The 17,020-nt window shown below is 59.0% G+C and overlaps 9 protein-coding genes across 9 annotated transcripts; 3 read left to right on the forward strand and 6 right to left on the reverse strand.

The window, feature by feature from the left end:
- Positions 1-25: 25 nt before the first annotated feature.
- Positions 26-1,183, reverse strand: A1Q1_02541 (taurine catabolism dioxygenase TauD; the record flags this gene model as incomplete). Its single annotated transcript, XM_014323803.1, has 1 exon — positions 26-1,183. The coding sequence occupies one exon, from the start codon at positions 1,181-1,183 to the stop codon at positions 26-28; it is 1,158 nt and encodes a 385-aa protein (XP_014179278.1).
- Positions 1,184-1,758: 575 nt separating this feature from the next.
- Positions 1,759-3,150, forward strand: A1Q1_02542 (DUF895 domain membrane protein; the record flags this gene model as incomplete). The annotated part of the gene is made up of 1 exon (XM_014323804.1): positions 1,759-3,150. The coding sequence occupies one exon, from the start codon at positions 1,759-1,761 to the stop codon at positions 3,148-3,150; it is 1,392 nt and encodes a 463-aa protein (XP_014179279.1).
- A 52-nt stretch (positions 3,151-3,202) lies between these two features.
- On the reverse strand, positions 3,203-4,634 carry A1Q1_02543 (uncharacterized protein; the record flags this gene model as incomplete). The annotated part of the gene is made up of 2 exons (XM_014323805.1): positions 3,203-4,519; positions 4,581-4,634. 2 exons carry the CDS (start codon positions 4,632-4,634, stop codon positions 3,203-3,205), a joined length of 1,371 nt encoding a protein of 456 aa, XP_014179280.1.
- Positions 4,635-5,090: 456 nt separating this feature from the next.
- On the reverse strand, positions 5,091-6,534 carry A1Q1_02544 (uncharacterized protein; the record flags this gene model as incomplete). Its single annotated transcript, XM_014323806.1, has 3 exons — positions 5,091-5,872; positions 5,917-6,406; positions 6,475-6,534. The coding sequence occupies 3 exons, from the start codon at positions 6,532-6,534 to the stop codon at positions 5,091-5,093; spliced, it is 1,332 nt and encodes a 443-aa protein (XP_014179281.1).
- Positions 6,535-6,805: 271 nt separating this feature from the next.
- Positions 6,806-7,852, reverse strand: A1Q1_02545 (uncharacterized protein; the record flags this gene model as incomplete). The annotated part of the gene is made up of 3 exons (XM_014323807.1): positions 6,806-7,301; positions 7,354-7,494; positions 7,545-7,852. The coding sequence occupies 3 exons, from the start codon at positions 7,850-7,852 to the stop codon at positions 6,806-6,808; spliced, it is 945 nt and encodes a 314-aa protein (XP_014179282.1).
- Positions 7,853-8,289: 437 nt separating this feature from the next.
- A1Q1_02546 (monocarboxylic acid transporter) lies at positions 8,290-9,824 on the forward strand (the record flags this gene model as incomplete). The annotated part of the gene is made up of 2 exons (XM_014323808.1): positions 8,290-8,914; positions 9,034-9,824. The coding sequence occupies 2 exons, from the start codon at positions 8,290-8,292 to the stop codon at positions 9,822-9,824; spliced, it is 1,416 nt and encodes a 471-aa protein (XP_014179283.1).
- Positions 9,825-10,350: 526 nt separating this feature from the next.
- A1Q1_02547 (uncharacterized protein) lies at positions 10,351-11,109 on the reverse strand (the record flags this gene model as incomplete). Its single annotated transcript, XM_014323809.1, has 1 exon — positions 10,351-11,109. The coding sequence occupies one exon, from the start codon at positions 11,107-11,109 to the stop codon at positions 10,351-10,353; it is 759 nt and encodes a 252-aa protein (XP_014179284.1).
- Positions 11,110-11,732: 623 nt separating this feature from the next.
- On the forward strand, positions 11,733-14,990 carry A1Q1_02548 (uncharacterized protein; the record flags this gene model as incomplete). Its single annotated transcript, XM_014323810.1, has 1 exon — positions 11,733-14,990. One exon carries the CDS (start codon positions 11,733-11,735, stop codon positions 14,988-14,990), a length of 3,258 nt encoding a protein of 1,085 aa, XP_014179285.1.
- Positions 14,991-15,043: 53 nt separating this feature from the next.
- On the reverse strand, positions 15,044-16,818 carry A1Q1_02549 (uncharacterized protein; the record flags this gene model as incomplete). Its single annotated transcript, XM_014323811.1, has 2 exons — positions 15,044-16,200; positions 16,275-16,818. 2 exons carry the CDS (start codon positions 16,816-16,818, stop codon positions 15,044-15,046), a joined length of 1,701 nt encoding a protein of 566 aa, XP_014179286.1.
- Between the last annotated feature and the right edge of the window lie 202 nt (positions 16,819-17,020).

Consider the following 17,020-nt stretch of genomic DNA (forward strand, 5'->3'; position numbering starts at 1 on the left):
TAACACCATTACTCTCTCTCGTCTTTCAACCGTCAAGAGCCTTAACGCTCTTCGCCCACGACTGCGGACCATAGGCACCAGGGGCCTCGCCATCGAAAAGGGAGGCGTACACGACACGATCGCTTTGCTCGCCCTTCCATGGGTGGCGTCCGTGCTGTGTAATAACGTTGTCGTACACGAGAAGGTCACCCTCCTGCCACTTGTGCAGGACGGTGATCTCGTCCGTGATTTCGGCGAGGCGCTTGATGTACTCCTCGGGAATGGGCTCACCATCGCCATACGTCTGCGACACGCCATAGCGCTGCTTCCCGTTGACAACGAGGTTGCGATAGTAAGCTGCCAAACCAGTGAATAGAACGGGGAGGCCAGTGCCGGGCTGAGTGCGGATGGCGGGGAGGATGTGCGTGACGATCACGCCTCCGTCATCGGTCCACTCCCACGTCGTATCCTCTCCACGCCCGTAGCGGCGGATCTGGTCTTCTACTTTGCGCCGCTTTGTCTCCTCGTCATCATCCTCGGCCCATTCCTTGCCAAACGCCTGCTGCATCGTTGTGCCGCCCGCGTACTGGCGGCCGCGCTTGTACGTGACGCTGGACCGGACACCACGCTTTCCAAGCTGTTCGATGAATTCGGGAATCTCTTCCTGAGCACGGCGGAAGAGCTCAAGCGACGAAGAGACGGGCGTCTCACCACCCTCCTTGGGCGCGCGGTGCCCGTAGAAGAAGATGTACTCGGGCGCGTGCGGCACCTGCGGCGACTCATTGTGGTTGAAGATCAATGTCTCCTTCGAGCTCTCGTTCGCCGGCGACACGTTCGGCGCGAGCTCACCACGCTCGACCACAAGGCCAATGATCTCGTGCGGAGCATAACCGAACGCGTGCGCGAAGCGGGAGAAGTCGGCGGGGTTGCGCACTGGCACACCGCGAAAGAGCAGGGCGCCGTGCTGCGACAGCAAGGACGTCAAGACGCCTGTCTTCTGCAGGTTGCTGATCGTCGAGACGGCCTCGTCAAGGGTAATCTCCTTGCTGGGGCGGAGCGCAAGAGGAGCAACAGATCCAGGCGCATGCGGAGCACTGAGTTGGCGCTGGTTCGAAGCTGGCAGCGCGAACGGCTCGAAGTATGCCGCTGCTTCAGTCGGGAGGGTGCCCAGAGGCGTGTCGGGTGCGGTTGCGACGGCTGCCATGGTGTCGTATAAGATGTGTGGCAAGCAACGGCGCTCCGGCATCCTATTTATGCAGCGGTTCTGCCTGCCCACCACTCCGCTCTGGCGAATGCCGATGCGGGCAACGGAGGTTGCCGAGATGGGAGATGAGACCATCCTGCCGAAAATGTCGTGCTCGGTATGGCTTGACGCCGAGGCTTGGGTTGGATGGGGGGCGACCCGGCCGTGTCCCTGAGCGGGAATCGTATGATAAGATAAACTGCGGCTTGGGTTGTGTCACCATTCGTGCTTGCTTTTAGCGCGCTTTTCTCCACTTTCTCATTCATTGCCTACTTCTCATTCACACAACCTTTCTCCCTTCGCGTTCCGCGTGAGTCACTAGATCTGAAACAGCGCTAACAGCTCAGCCAGTCGTCGCTTAGCCCCGAGTCCGCCAGTGATGACGTGCCAACATTGCGCAAGTTGCGTTTCCGAGCTCCTATTGGAGCGATAAGATGAGAGCAAAGCGGAGGTGACCACTTCTCCTTTGAAAGCCGGCTCTTAAAAGATCAATCCGTCAGTCACTATCCACACTTACCCATACTGGCACATCCACCATGAGTGGTAAGTCACGACACTTGACGAAATCGCTCACTTTAGGGCTATCGAAGTTCTATCGCTCGACTCTGTTCCAGATCCTGATCGTCGGGCTCTGTGCCTTCTGCGCACCAGGTATCTGGAGTGCGATGAACGGCCTCGGTGTCGGCGGCTCACAATCTCCTGATCTCGTGAATGCAGCCAACGCTCTGCTGTACGCATTCATGACTGTCTTCTGCTTCCTCGGGCCATGGTTCACGAACGTCCTCGGATTCAAATACACCCTCGCACTCGGCGCACTCGGCTACCCGCTGTACGCTGCTGGACTCTACGTCAACAACCGCACTGGTGCTACGTGGTTTGTCTACTTCGGCAGCGTTGTCTGCGGCATCACGGCAGGGTTGTTCTGGAGTGTCGAGGGTGCTGTCGCGACTGGTTACCCCGAGGCCCATAAGCGAGGACGGTATGTCGCCACCTGGTTCACCTTCCGAAACGCTGGAAACATCATCGGCGGATCGGTTAGTCTGGCGCTGAACCATGCTGTGGCCAAGCGAGGCAAGGTCGGGTACGAAACGTACCTCGCCTTCATCGCGATCCAATGCCTAGGCTTCTTCTTCGCCCTCTTCCTCTCCAACCCAGAGAAGGTGACCCGCGACGATGGTACGAAGATCGCGGCTCCGCGTGGTACGAAGCCTCTTGCCGAAGCAAAGGAGATGTGGCGACTCATAACGTCGCGCCAGATCTTGCTCCTCACACCGCTCTTCGTGTACTTTGGCTGGCTGCAGGCATACCCCGGAACGTTCCTCGCGACGTACTTCACGGTACGCTCCCGCGCTCTCGGCAGTTTGTGCTACGCCCTCATGGGCAACGTCGGCACGTGGCTGGGCGGATTGCTCGTCGACGTTCGCTGGCATCCGTCACGCAAGGTTCGCGCCATCACTACCTTCGTGCTCCTCGCGGTGATGAACACGGCAACATGGATCTGGGCTGTGATAATCCAGGAAGAGTACTCCCGCACGCACCCCCTCCTGGACTGGGCGGACCAGAGTACCTTCGGCCGCGGCTTTGGTGTGTTCATGTTTGAGCGCCTCAGCTTCGCCCTCGTCGAAAACTACGTCTACTGGTGCATCGGCAACCTTTCCGACTCCCCCGGTGACCAGATCCGATACTCGTCTCTCCTGCGTGGGATCGAGACTGCCTCTGTCGCTGTAAGCTTCGGTGTGCAGGCTGTCCCGACACCGCTCCTCATCACTGCAGCGCTCAACCTGGGCATCTGGTTTGCTGCACTGCCGTTTGCATTCTACGCTACGCTCCAAGTTGTCCGCAAGTTTGAAGAGCTCAACCGAAGGGGTTCGGAGAGCACTGAGACGGACAGCACCGACTTTGAGGGCAAGGCGGAGGAGAAGGTCTGAGATGCCATCAGAGCAAATGTACAACTATGCATGCACTACGAGGTAGATATCGTCAAACCCAGATCTCGTAATCGAAACAGTTTATCGTCTTGACTGGATCCCAAGCTTTGTTCCAGCCTCCGGTACGGGCGGCGAAATATCTCATCGTCTTCTTCTCGAACTCAGGCCAAATCTTTGGCTCCGGTGGGGGTCTCTGTCCCAGCTCCTTGTACCTCACAATCGCCCAGCGGTCAACCATGCCCACCCTTGTGGTATATCGTCGAACGTGCTTCCACAGGCGGAGAAGCTGGTCATCGTACCCCGCATTCCTCATCTGAAGGAGCTCCTTATCCGTGAGGTTCTTCATGACGTCGCGGACGCGGGTATTCCACTTCACTGCGTGATCGTTCTTGATGTACGGATAGAGGTAGTTATAGGGAGGACAAGGCGCCAAACAAGCTGCGACGAGGATTGTAGTGGTCGATAGACAGGCTTTCTTCGATTCTGACGAGAGCGACGTTGAGGAAGAGCGTTTTAGCAGCGTGTCGAGCATGCTCTCGATCTCTTCCGCAATGCCCCTAGCCACCTTCGGAAGCGAGTCCATGCGGGAGTACTTTCCGGTGTTGCCCCTCTTCCGCAACAAGAACTTGGCCCGCCGCAAGAAGTGTTCGCCCATCTCCTCGACTTCATCATCGTCCAAACACTTTTCGATGATATGGCTTGGGGTTTCAACCAGCACATTCTCCTCTACGTCCGGATGGGCAAGTGCAGCGTCCAGGCAGATCTTCCTCACAGCGGCGTGTTTCATTTTCTTCATCTGAGCTTCGCAATGCAGGCGCAGAGAATACCATAGCATCTCGTCCTTGTCCTCTCCAAAGACATCGACCACATCCGTATGTTTGGTAGCACTCAGAACGCAGCCGCGCACGGTGGCTATCGCTAGGCCCTTAATGATGGCGGTAAGGAAGGCCACCCGCTTACTGTCGCTGGAGACTTCGGAGGGAACGATCGAGAGGTATCGGCGTGGCGGAGTGTCCATTACTGACCTTGGTGAAGGTGAAGCATAGAAGTTGTAGTGAGGTTCGGGCGAGCCGCTCTCTGGAGTCCCAACCGCGTCGATCGGGTCCGGTGAGCTGGACACTCGATAGTAGGGTTCTCGCTTGGTGACTTTGGGAGTGTGCACCGTAATCGTCGTCGACGCTCTACGCTTGCGAGACCGCGAACGTGTTGCGTCCTTGTCACTCGTCGATCTGCGAGCCTGCTGGGGGGCGGCTGATTCGGGGCTAGCGCTCTCCTTCAGGCATGCACTGACCCAGGAAAGGACTGCCGGGGTCGAGGGAAGCGTGTTCGCGACTTCTCTGAACTTGGACACTTCACCGTTCGCTGCGTACTGTGCAGGCATTAGCTTTTCTCTTGTCTCCAAAAGGGCGTCAAATTCTGGGCGCACTCACAGCCCTCATGATGGTCGCATCCATCAGGCTGATGCCCTCTGGGAGACCGGTCATAGTGGATATGCTCCCCATAAGGCGCCGGCGAGGAGAGTTTAGGGAGTAAGAGGAAAGTCTATTGCATGAAGAGAAGGTGTCGACACAGTGTCTGGCAGGTGCCAAGCTGGCAGGGGAATGTGGAGGTTCGAAAGTGAGACGCGTCGCGCGTTAGGAGTCGTGAGGATCGAAGCTCGGGGCTGTTCCTGGACCTGCCGTCACCTTCCCCTCGTTGGTGCATCGTGCGTAACCTCAAAAGCAGTCTGGAGTATAACTTGGCGTTTGTAACCCGTCCCAAAGCCGGGCAAACATTCCCGATTTATGCCACCAGATCCGCAAACAAGAGCCCGACCGGGATAGCGTACGCTGAGAGAGCGTGTCAATACAGGACGAATGTGTGGTTCTTCGAAGCAGCGGGGATGACCGTAACCACGTACACAGCTACTTTGATACTTTGACCTCGGGGCCTGAATCTATCTAGTCCCACGCCTCGTCCCATCCTCCAGTGCGGTCGGCGAAGTAGACCATCGTCTTCTCCTCGAACCCCGGCCACATCACATAAACATTTGGCTGGCTCGGAGGTGGGGGACGTGGGGAGGGGCTGGGGCGATAGTCGGGGTGAGCTTCCCGCAATGCATCGCGGTCCACTTGCCGCTGCCGCTGCTGCTGTTCTTGTTCTTGTCGGAGCTTCTCCAGTTCATGTTGTTGTCGCAACCTCTCCGCGGCCTCACGCTCGCGGAATACCGCGATAGACTTCCGAACGCTGAGCAGCAAGTCCGTGTACGATGTACGGCGCATCCGAGTGAGTTCGGCGTCCGTCATCACCGCCATGGTGGTACGAATATGGTCCTTCCAGCGAGCCGCATACTCCCACTTCAGGTGGGTCTCCATGCGATTGTTGTCGTTGCACCGAGCCAACAGTATCGATAAGATGGCAGTCGTGGAGCGGAGGCAGGCAGCCTTGGCGTCGAACGTCTCCATGCTAGGCAGTACCTCTGACATGGTGCAAAGCATTTCGTCTACCGCGTTTCCAAGGCTATTGGCCGCTGTCCGGGTGATTGTCCTGTCGGAGCGCGGGAGCCTCTCTCCTTCCAGGTACTCAGCCCTGGTGACAAAGTGGCCACACATCTCTTCAAAGTCACCGCCTGGTACGCACGCCATGATCAGCTTGATCGGAGATTCGCCGATGACACGTTTCTCGAGAGATTCATGGGCCAGCGCAGTCTCAAGCAAGAGTCTCGCCATCGGGCGACAGCCCTCTTCATGTCGTCCTGCGAGCCATGGATCCATGGGTCGATTTTACCCTTCGGGAGGGCGGGGTTCTCGGGCCACTGTTGCGAAGCCCAGCGGAGGGCTTCCCGGACCTTATCAAACGCGATGCCTTTGACCAACGCGGCCAGAAACTCTCGGCTCACTCTCGGACGTCCCTCCTCGTACGGGCGTGCTAGGGAGTGGGTGCTGCCGTTGCGAACCGGCACAGAGGTGCGTACTCGTGAGGTCGACGGTCCACTGGTAGAATTCCGATCAATCGCCCTCAAGGGGGGAGTCAGACTGTTGGAAGAAGACCGACTGCGCTTGAGTCGTAGCGTATGTCCAGTATCCTCAGGACTCGGTGACAATGCGGAAATGTAGTCGGTTGTGGTCCCAGAGGTTGTCCCATCAACAGCAGGTGCTGTCGGTGAAGGGGGAACGGAGGGCTGATTCTCTCGCTCACTGGACTGAGCATCCAGACATCTGCTAATCCACGCCAGTACAGCAGGTGTTGTCGGAAGAGTGTTCGCGACCTCTCTGAACTGCAAGATGTTCCCGCCCCGGGCAAGCTGGAGTCAGTGCCCTACACGCCGTGACTGTGTACACATACCGCTTTCAGGATAGTCGCATCCATGGCATTGATGCCCTCTGGGAGATCTGTTATAGACATATTGGCTGTCTCTTGGTCATTAGGAGGATATGTGTGGAGACCGATGGACGGCCGATGGAGAGAACGATGTTGACATTGACGGACGTTGGTAGCAAAAGTGGAGGTTCGAAACGTGGCTGATAGCAGATCTCCGTCAGATGCGCTTGTCCCTGGACCTTTCATATCGGCGTAAAGCTGGCACATGCATATCCTGCACAATTGGTAGAAGCAAGGCGTGCCATTGAGTCGTCTATGCATGATGTCTCAAGCAACTTGCTTGGGGACAGGTGATCTAATGTACACTTCTATTACCATACTCCTCCATCATGTCGTAGATCAGCTTGAGCTGCTGCGGCGCCTGGACGAGGATGTTGCGAGATCGTCGAATGACCTCGACGGTCTCAGCAATGGGGTCGCCACCGAGAGCTTCCAGGTCGTCCGTCTCATACGTTCTCGGCTGGGGATAGAACAGCGAAGACAGTGCGATGAATGTACCCGTGCGGCCGACGCCGGCAGAACAGTGCACCCAGACCTCGCACTCCTGCTCGCCTCGATCCGTGCCACTCTGACGGGCGATGTCCTCGACGAGGCGGCGCAGACACTCGACATTTTCACCCTCCGGAACGCCATGGTCGGGCCACGATGAGAAGAAGTAGTGATGGACGACTTTGGCCGCATCTCCATCGGTAACTTCCAGCTCTGAGTACACCGAGCCGAGTTCCGGCTTGCGCTCCTGCTTCTTCAGCCTGAGGTGGATCTCGTCGCCGTGTTTGGATTTAAAAGTCAGGCTGTCGGAATCGCCCTTCCTGTCCATCAGCTACAGTCGCTAAAGCGGCTCACGGCATGTATGGACACGCCTTCTCAATGCCCCGCTCAACCCATCCAGTGAGCTGAATGAGGATGACGTCCTTCTTGTTTCTTGTCTTGAGGAGATGCGGATCCCGCTCAGCAGCCTCCGAAGCCGAGTTGTCGAGAAGCGCCCTGAAGAATATATACCGGGTGTGGTCTAGCGGAGCCTGCAGTTAGCTAACGCCGCCTCGTGTAGTCTCACTTGTGCAGCGACCCACCACCGTCCTGTGCCGTCGCCGACGATATTGGCGTTGAGGAACTCGCCGCCCGGCTTGACAGCGGTCTGGTCGTACGCATTCACGTCCGAGTACCGGTTGTCGGCCCGGTGCAGCTTCGAATTGTGAATCGAATACCGCTGCACGTTGCTGAGTCCGGGCCGAAGCGGGATGTCGACGCCCCGCGCAATTCGGTACCGCTCATGCTCGCGCTGCTCAAGCAACTCCCACGCTCTCCGCAAAGGGAGGCGGTTTGGTCGCGGGCTGGCAGACATACTGCGTGGCGTCTTGAGGGTCTGTCCTATCGTGCGCGTGGAGGGGTCGAGAAGGCGGGGAAGACGAGGAAGACGCGAGCTTCGCCTGCGATCGATGACGGAACGCGGTCCGGTCATCTCGAGCTCGGTGCGGTGCCTTGCTTGTTTGGTCCCGCGTCAGCTTGATAATCCACACCCCAAGGTTACGTAAAACATGTCGCACAAGTCCGAGACTTGAGTCGAGACTCGCTCGGTAAAGGTCGGGGATCTTCGCTCTGCTCGCTTGTGCACAGACTTCGGAGACAGATGTGTCCGCCGATCTTCTGGAAGAAAGCTGCTCGTCGTTCCTCTCTCTTACGGTTACCACCCTAGCTATAAGTTGCTGCCAGTTCTTCTTGCCTCTGCACTCACCTTCTCACCAGCCCTTACCCCTTCGACTCACTGCAGCCCACCTATCCATGAGCTCCGACATCCATCTCCGCGCAATAACCCGCAGCCAATCTCGAGACGGTGTCACGGAACCGGAAGCCGTGCACGTAACGGACCTGCGCCGGGTATGCACGTCTCTCGAGTCCAACACTGTGAAGTACTGTGGCCCTGAGCCACTTGCGACACTCCCGACCGCGCTCGACGTTGAGGGAAGTGCGACCTTCGCCTCTCATCCTTCAACCGAAGCGCTACCTGCTCTTCCGGCTCTTCCTGACGACGACGCCGATGTATTCGCCTCGCTGCCTCCTGTCGACGGGGGCCGAAGAGCATGGACGTTCCTCGCTGCCGCCACCGTGATGGAGACCATCACGTGGGGCCTGACGTACAGCGTAGGCGTGCTGCACGCGTACTGGGTGAAGGAGATGTTCCCCAACAACGAAAGCACAGTCACACTCGCCGCGACGCTGATGAACGGAATGCTCCTCGTCGCGGGCGGACTGTTTGCACCAGTGCTCACCTTCTTCGCCTACCACACGACATATCTTCAGCTCCTCGGACTGGCCTGTGGAACCGCTGCCCTCGTTGGGTCAGCCTTTGTAACCGAGGCATGGCACCTCATCATCACGCTTGGATTCCTGTACCCCATGTCTATGCGTAAGTATCGCTCAGTGTAGCAATGCAGCTGACCCCAGTCATGTGGCTGCCCTGCGCGACGTTCCTGTACGAATGGTTCCACGCGCGCCGTGGGTTCGCGTTCGGCATTCTGTGTTCAGGCGCCGCCGTCGGCGGTGTCGTGTTCCCGCTCATGGGCGAAAGTCTTCTCAATCGCATCGGCTACAAGGGCACAATGTACTCGCTCGGCGGCCTGTTCGGCGGAGCCAACGCCGCGTCCATGATCTTCGTCACGCGCCGCATTCCCCTCCCCTCAAAACGATCGGGACGGCGTGCGCAGACCTTCTGGCCGAAGCTCGACTACGGCTTCCTGAAGCACCGCGCAGTGTACATGATGGGCCTGTGGGTGCTGGTGTCGGCGATGGCGGCCTTCCTGCCCTCGCTGTGGATGACGACCTTTGCCTCGGACGTCGGTGCGATGAACGGCACCTCACTCGTGGCGATCATGTACGCGTGCTCTGTCGTCGGCAACATCGCGACCGGATGGTTGGTCGACCGGTATCAGCCGCGCATCGTTGTGTTCACCGCATGCGTGTCGGCGGGCTTGGCGGCGTGGCTCCTATGGGGCTTCGGCACGAGCAACGCTTGCCTCGTCGCATTCTGCGTCATCTGGGGCCTCACAGCGCTCTGCTCCGCGTCGGCGTGGGGCCGCATGGTCGCCTACATCGGCAAGGACGACCACACCCTGCCCGGGCTCCTGACGAGTCTCATGATGATGCTCCGCGGCGTCGGCAGCTTTGTCTCTGGCCCTCTGTCCACGGCTCTCCTGAGCCAGGGCGCGCTCAAAGGCGCAGTCTCGGCTTACCGCTCTAACTATGGCGCCATGCTCATGTTCACGGGCGTCGTCACTTTTGTTGGCGGCGTGATCGGCGGTGGCTTCCCGACCGTCTGATCTTGCAACTGAAATCCGATGCCGAGCGGCGCAATTCTCGAAACCAAAACTGAAACCGGGTCGGCCAGAACACGGTTTCAGCATGGCCCCGTTGCCTTAATGTGAAACTTTCTGTACAATCTGTAGTCACGAGCGGTTTATGCACAATGCCCATACATGTGGATATCTTACTTTACAACACGGCCGAGGTGGCCTGCACCTCGTAGCAAATCGGCACCAGAAGCGCTAGAACGCGATAGGACTCGATCTTGGATGATTGGGGGGTGATAGTGTCCAGGGCGGCAGGGACGATGAAGCGCCAGGGTCCTATGAATCCTGCGCCCAGGGCAGGGGTCGATCAATGTTTGACGAAAAGACGAAAATGGGGTCTGGCTCAGATCTCCTCTTGGCCTATCTGTCGACCAATGGAGTATCGCACTGTTTGGAGGCACCCGGCAGCTTTTGCGCCTCGGCGTCAACAAACAGAGACAGTGACAGCCCGGGGCGCACTGACAGTGCCGGGCGGTGGTGACTGCGATGCAGCGGTCTAGGCGTAGATGGTTGCGCTGCGGTTCGCAGTCTTGCCTGCGGGGAGCGCGCCATACTTGATGTGTTTGTTCGACTTGGGACGGGGGGCGTCGGCGCCGGTGGAGCGAAGGATGTCGTTGAGGAGAGCATCTATCTGCGCCTTGAGCTCGACAACGTACGCCGGCTGTCCCTTGTGTTTACGCCGGTTGACAGCCGCGGCGACACGGAATGCATAGTCGTCGATCTGCCCATCGATGACCTCCATCGTCTGCTGGGTCGTGTGTGTCTCGTCCGGGTCCGATGGGAAAGGACGCCAGCGGTCCTTCGGCAGGCGGCCCGCGTCCTCACAGTCGGACAGGAAGGAGAGGTACTGCCCGAAGAGCTCCGCCGCCCAGAGTGCGCGTAGGCGAGCCTCAGCGAGCTTCTGCTTCAGAGCCGTCAGACGGACGGCAAGCTGCGGCTCGAGCTTGGGCAGCTCGTCCAGCATGCGGCCGGCGTTGTGCAGCTCCTGGAAGATTGAGACGAGGCGCTCGAAAGCAGCACACAGGTCCTCGCGGGTGCACACGCGGCGGACGTCGTCGTCCTCCTCGTAGTGGATGAAGGCGGTAAAGAAGAGCTTGTTACGCAGAAGCTTCTTGCCGCCGGAAACGTAGAGAATACGCTGGTCCAGGCCGACTGCCTGCGGTGCGGTCGCCGCCGGCGCGGGCTTGTGGACAAAGTCGTGTCGGTACGGGTAGGCCGGATAGTCGGACCACTTGCGGCCGTTGAACAATGGCATGGGTGGGGGTTAAACGAGTGACTAGGGTGAAGAGAGCAATGTTGAGAACACAAGAAGGAAGCTCTGCTGCAATCGACACAAGAAGCAGCCAGTCGTCCGCAATACCAAGAACTCCTGGAGATCCTGGGGTAGCTTGGCGCGCACGGATGGTGCCTCGTGTGCCTTCCTGAAGCATTATCTGCGGCCGACAGGGCCCGTACATTGGCCGGTGCAGCAGGGCGAGGAACGAATCAGAGTTTCATCCCAGGCTGTCGCTGTGAACCTTAGTGAACAGCCTCGCGACCGCGCACACTGCGGCGATGAGCCGTTGACAGCCGCCGCCGAAGTCGCCGCTGGGAGGTTGAGAATAGCTGCGACTCAGTTGACAGCCGAGGCTTTCGCGTATCATCTATCGCGCGCAGCATGAATTCCACGAGATAGCCCATCCTACAGGCCGGAAAAACAGGACACAATCTATTCAACACGCCACAGTTAGGGCGCGTCCAGGGACCTCCACCAGGGATCTGGTAAGAATCTGGCACCGCATCCATACCTCGCCTTCCTCGCCACCATCGATCGGCCAAAGCCTACATACGTCACGTCCGCAACTTTCGTCTTCCTCATCATCTCTCTCAGCCGACAAGATGCCGACTTCGACAGTCGACGGAGCAGGCTTGACCGGCACCTTTCCGCAACGTCTGCGTGCAGTTGGCCATTACGCCCGCCAGCAAACCCCGGACGAGCAGGACGCCCTCATCAAGAAGCTCGAAGCTGGCTCGCCGCAAGACCAGTACCTTGCTGGCTTAGCTGCAGTTGCGACGCAGAATAAGGCCTGGATCGCGAAGCATGTCACGGATAAAACCCCTGGTCTACAGCATCTGGCCCTCCGATACTCTCATCTCGTCGCAGGCAGCGTGATCGAGGACGCTCTTGCCGGAGATCCCAGTGACTTCACGAGGAAGGCACTCGTTCGTCATGGTCTAAGCGGACGCCCCCAACTTGCTGACAAGCTCTTCCCTATTCTTAGGAATGCCTGGGGTGATCACTTTGCTATCCGAGTCCTCGCGCATTGCTCCCCGAGTGTAATTGAGCGACACTTGCCCCAGCTTCTGCCCTCCGCATCTGTGACTTCGCTCTGGACCTTGCTCGCAAACAAGCACGCCGGTATTCTCATGGCCGTGCTAAAGAACAGCCTCGATGATGCAGCCGAGTTTGGTATCATGCCTTCGACTTGGTGGGGCGAGTTTGGAGTTGCGGTGACCGCGCTTCTCAAGGTCGATGCTACTTTTGCGCCCAGCGTGTTGGACATGGTGGACAAGCACAAGCTCGCTGCCTTCCCCCACGTTCTCAACTCTCAGCTGAACACCTTTGCTCGCCAAGATCCATCTCGCATGCTGGAGTATCTTTCCAGGCCCAACTGGCTGTCGGGCCGCAGTCTCTCTCGCCGTGCTATGCGCCGCATCGCCCGCCCCGCTACTGGCACTCCAGCTCTGATTAAGTATGCCGAGACGTTCATCGACGGGGCCTGGGGCTGTCACGCTCTGCTTCAAGCACTCCGACCGCGTGACCGCCTGCCCATCTATGAGGCTGTGAAGATTGACGGCACAGCGTTCTTGGACTATCTACAACGTCAGGACCAGATCCGTCTCGCAACGAGCATGGTCGAGAAGAACAAGCGCTTGCCCGTGAGCCGGTCGAATGAGCTCTCCGCTGTTTCCTATTTGGAGCCTTCCGACGCTGCCCCGGCGCTCGAGAAGTTTATGATGGTCTCAGACATGGAAATTAGAAGGCATGCGATTCAGTGCTACGTTAAAAACGCTGCTCGCGCCCGTTCGCCGGACGTCTGGGATGCTGCACTGGGAAAGCTCTCTACACGCCTTCGCAACCAGCCTCAACCCGTCCGCGAGCCTGTTATCGACACAATCTGCGATGTGTCTCCTCTGACATGGACCACTACCTCTCTACCGTTCATCCGCAAGATTGCCGAGGACGCTCTCGATGCTCCCGACATGAGCTCAGTGGTATCGACTCTCATCAGCTATGCGTTGAACACAATGCGCGAGCGGCCAGAGTTCGAAGCCTGGTGTCTGGAGCTGCTTCAGGCGATCAACAAGGTGGACCCTGTCTATCTGTCTGAGAAGGTGCGCCACGGGCAGGTCCTCAAAGTGGTTCAGGCGCTTGAGCCGGACCTGCAGGCAGGCTTGAAGAAGAAGAACTTCAATCCAATCTACACAGTGGCGAACTGGACTGGCAAGCGCTTGAAGGATATTCCAGAGCTGCAACACATGCTACAGGACATCACCGTCCATGTTGGAGCCGTGAGCTACAACGTCATGGAAGCCCTGCAATTGCTAGTCGATGTCGACAAGTCCTACGCCGTCAAGGCTGTCCAGGACGAGCGCTCTACGCTGGAGTTCGAAAGCGTTGCCAACGTCATTGCGCGATACTACCCCGAACTGTTGGACCTTGGAAACCCCCCCAAGGGTCGTTGGCTGGAGGACACCACGGACTGGACGTTCCCATGCGACGCATACCTTAGCAAGTTCTGGCCGGAAGATCAAATCGCGATCTTTTTGGAGCAGCTCAAGCGCGATGTCGAGACCGGCGACACGTGGAACCGTGCGATGCGTCTTCGTAAGCTGAAGCATGTTCCCGGTGGTATCTCCACTGCGAAGGAGTATACGCAGGACAAGGACACGCGGATCGCGGAAGCGGCGCTTAGTGTGCTCGCCAGTGACCCGAAGGAGCTGCCTACGCTCCTCAGCTACGCGTCTACCGACTCGGCCCGCGTCGCAATGTACTGCGCTGGCCGTGCAGCGAAGCATGTGCCAACAACTGAATTGCAGCCGATGTTGATTGGTGTCCTGAAGGGTGAAAAGACTAAAATTACGAGCAAGAAGGAAGTCCTGCGGCTGATCGCTCGCCTGCTGCCCGTGGAAGTCGCTTCCGGGATCCTGTCGGAGACGGCCAGTGCTCCGAATGCACACCGCGACGTCATCACTGCGACCGCGATTGCCGCCTTGGACTTCCTGCAGAGCAGCCCCGCCGGCAGGGTGATCGTCGAGGAAACGGCCGCGAAGAACAAGGAGGCGTCCATGGCCATCGCTAAGCGCTCTCCTCTGCTTGTCAACGACCGTGCGCGGTACGCCAAGCTGGTCACCTCTCTTGCAAAAGCTGAGGATGACGATGTTGCCTCAGCCGTGCTCGGCAACCTGGGAAACTGGGCCTCCTTCGATCCGTTCGCATGGACCATTCTGAAGGACGCGATCACCAACTTGGACAGGCGCAAGGTGTGGAAATCGGCGGTGCAGGCGCTCACTGGGCGTGCCAGTGACCCGAAGGGACAGGAGACACTGTGTGAGACGATCGCTGAGCTGCTTGCTATGAAGGAGAAACCGGAGGACAACGCGGGAGAAGACTCGGATTTGCCTGTATTCCGCCGCGTTCAGGATATTGCGCAGCGCCTGTGGTCGCTGACTCGCGCACTGCCCTCGAAATACGGCCAGGCAACGCGTGCCGTCCTCAAGGTCATCGATAACAGCGGCAGCAGGGATTATGAGGAGGAGTACTGCGACCTCCTGCTGTCGCTGTGGAAGCTCGATCACCGTGTGCTCGACATAGCGATCGCGCGCCTTGACGGCCGCCCTATCCTTGCCCAACGCTTTGCGGAGACGATGCGCAACTGGCTGCAGCCTAGCGAGGCACTGCCGGTGGCAACCAAGCTGGCGAGCGGCGGGTACACGGGCGCGCTCTTTGCAGTTGCGCTGGCCGGTAGAATGGGACCTAAGTGTCGCTGGGAGAAGGAGTGGAAGGACGTCGTGAAGACCTTGCGTGGGCACGACAGTCCCGAGATTCGTGACCTCGCACGCCACATCAAGGCAGTGCAGCAAGACACCATGTAAGTGGTGCAAATGATACCATGTAGACTATCAATGTTGTACATAGATGTATGTGATTAGAGTTTTGACTGGCTAGCGCAGCACGCCGTCTTGCGGCAGTAACATGATGACTCGATCGGGACGTCGGCAACAGCAAGCGCGAGCGTGAGCTCGGGCTTGAGCATGTCCGCCTCGGCTTGTCGTCCAAGCCTGGTGAGGCACTCATGGTATCCGTGGAGCGCCCAGACATTGTTCGGATGCCTGGTAGCCCGAGGCAGAGTCGTGAGGAAACCAAGGTCCTCGGCATATGCACGCGCGGCCTCCTCGACATTGCCCTGCTCGAGCTGAAGCGCAGCATAAGCGTGTCGCGGCGGCTGCATGAATCCCCACGGCTCAGCGTACACGAGGTTGTCGCAGCGGTTGATACTGAGCCTCAAGAGATCGAACGCCTCGTCGTACTTCTTGGCGCGGTACGCCATCTCGCCCGCAAGCATGGCGTCGGCGACGTCGAAGATGTCGCTCCACGTATTCGGGATGGCCTGGCGGGTGGGCTTGACGCGAGTGCGGGCGTCACGGAACTCTTGCTGCTCCCTCTGCGCCTCCTCGGGACGGTCGGTAAGGGCGAACGCGAGTGCGCGTCCGTAGTGGAGGAACGCGGTCGTGACGCAGTAAAACCCCCGGTCCTCGGGGAAGGGGAGGGCGAGGATGTCCTCCCACTTTCCGAAACGCACCAACACATGCACGCGGAAGGTGCAGAAACCCTCCATCCAGTCGATCATGGGCGGGGACTCGATCCGGAGGAAGTCGTCCGTGAGCCACGCCTCCATCCGGTCCAGTGTTTTCATCGCCACGCCGAACTGCCCGTTGAACATGGCTGCGTAGATTGGGAACGTGTAGTCGTGCAGGATGTAGAACATGTAGAAGCTGTCTGCGCCCGCGTGAGCCATGTACTTTTCGTCGGCGGCGATGGCCTCGAAGTTGCTGCTGATCATCGCGCGGTAGTCGCCCACGACGGCGTAGATGTGCCCCGACATGTGCGTCAGGTGGCCGCTGTCGGGAACGAGCCCGCGGAGCGCGTCAGCGGGCACGAGGGCGAGTTCGGGCGTTGGCGACAGCTCCATGAGATGAATGTAGAAGTGCAGGATACCCGGATGACGCATCGCCTCGGGACGCTTGAGCGCGGCGTCGAGCGCCTCCTTCACGCGCAGAGTCTGGGACACCTCGCGGGGCTCGCCTGCATGTCAGTTGGACCGGATGGCAGACGCAACTCACCGGTCTGAAGGTCCCACAGGTCCCACGCAGCCAAACCCATGAGACTGTCAGCGAACACAGTCGTGACGTCCAGGTCGGCCTTATGTCCCTCGTAGACCTCGCCCATGCGGTCCGCGAACGCTTGGTTCCACCTCGCAAACTCCTTCTCGCCGCCCTCCTCCGCGCGGCTGGAGGGGAAGCGGGCCGCAATAGCCTCGCACAGCTCCTTCTCTAGCGGTTCCTCTGCAAGTTCAACAGCGCGCTTCGAGGCAGCATGGCACAGAGCCAGCGTGGCCCTCAGCTCGGCCTTGTCGAACAGCTCCCAGGGCTTATTGTAGTTCGGTCCCGAGGCGTATGCGACACCCCAGTACGCCATGGCAAAGTTCGGGTCATGGTGAAGTGCGTACCGGTAGCACCGCACCGCTTCTTCGTGGTGGAACCCATAGGTCCAGTTCAGCGCGCGCTGGAACCAGCGCTCCGCCTCCGGCGAGCTGGTCTGGACCTTCCATTCGTACTTCCCGAGCTCGTAGGGATACTCCGCGGGAGGAGGGAGAGAGAGGTCAGTCGGCACGGTCGGCGCGTCGGTCTTCGACGCCGTCATGTTGAACGTGAGTTAGTGGGAGAAATGAGAAGAGTGACAGCGAGGCAAGGCAAGAAGGTTCGCTGGGAGGTTCGGAATCCAAACGGCTGGAGATGGTGCCCCGGAACGTCTGCGGCGCACGTGGGAGAGCTCGGAGCTGCCCGACGCCCACCGCGTCTTCTGCCGAGAATGTTGCGCCACCGATCGTGCTTTGCGCAGGCAC

The sequence above is a fragment of the Trichosporon asahii genome (assembly GCF_000293215.1).
Source record: "Trichosporon asahii var. asahii CBS 2479 unplaced genomic scaffold scaffold00051, whole genome shotgun sequence".
Taxonomy (NCBI): Eukaryota; Fungi; Basidiomycota; class Tremellomycetes; order Trichosporonales; family Trichosporonaceae; genus Trichosporon; species Trichosporon asahii.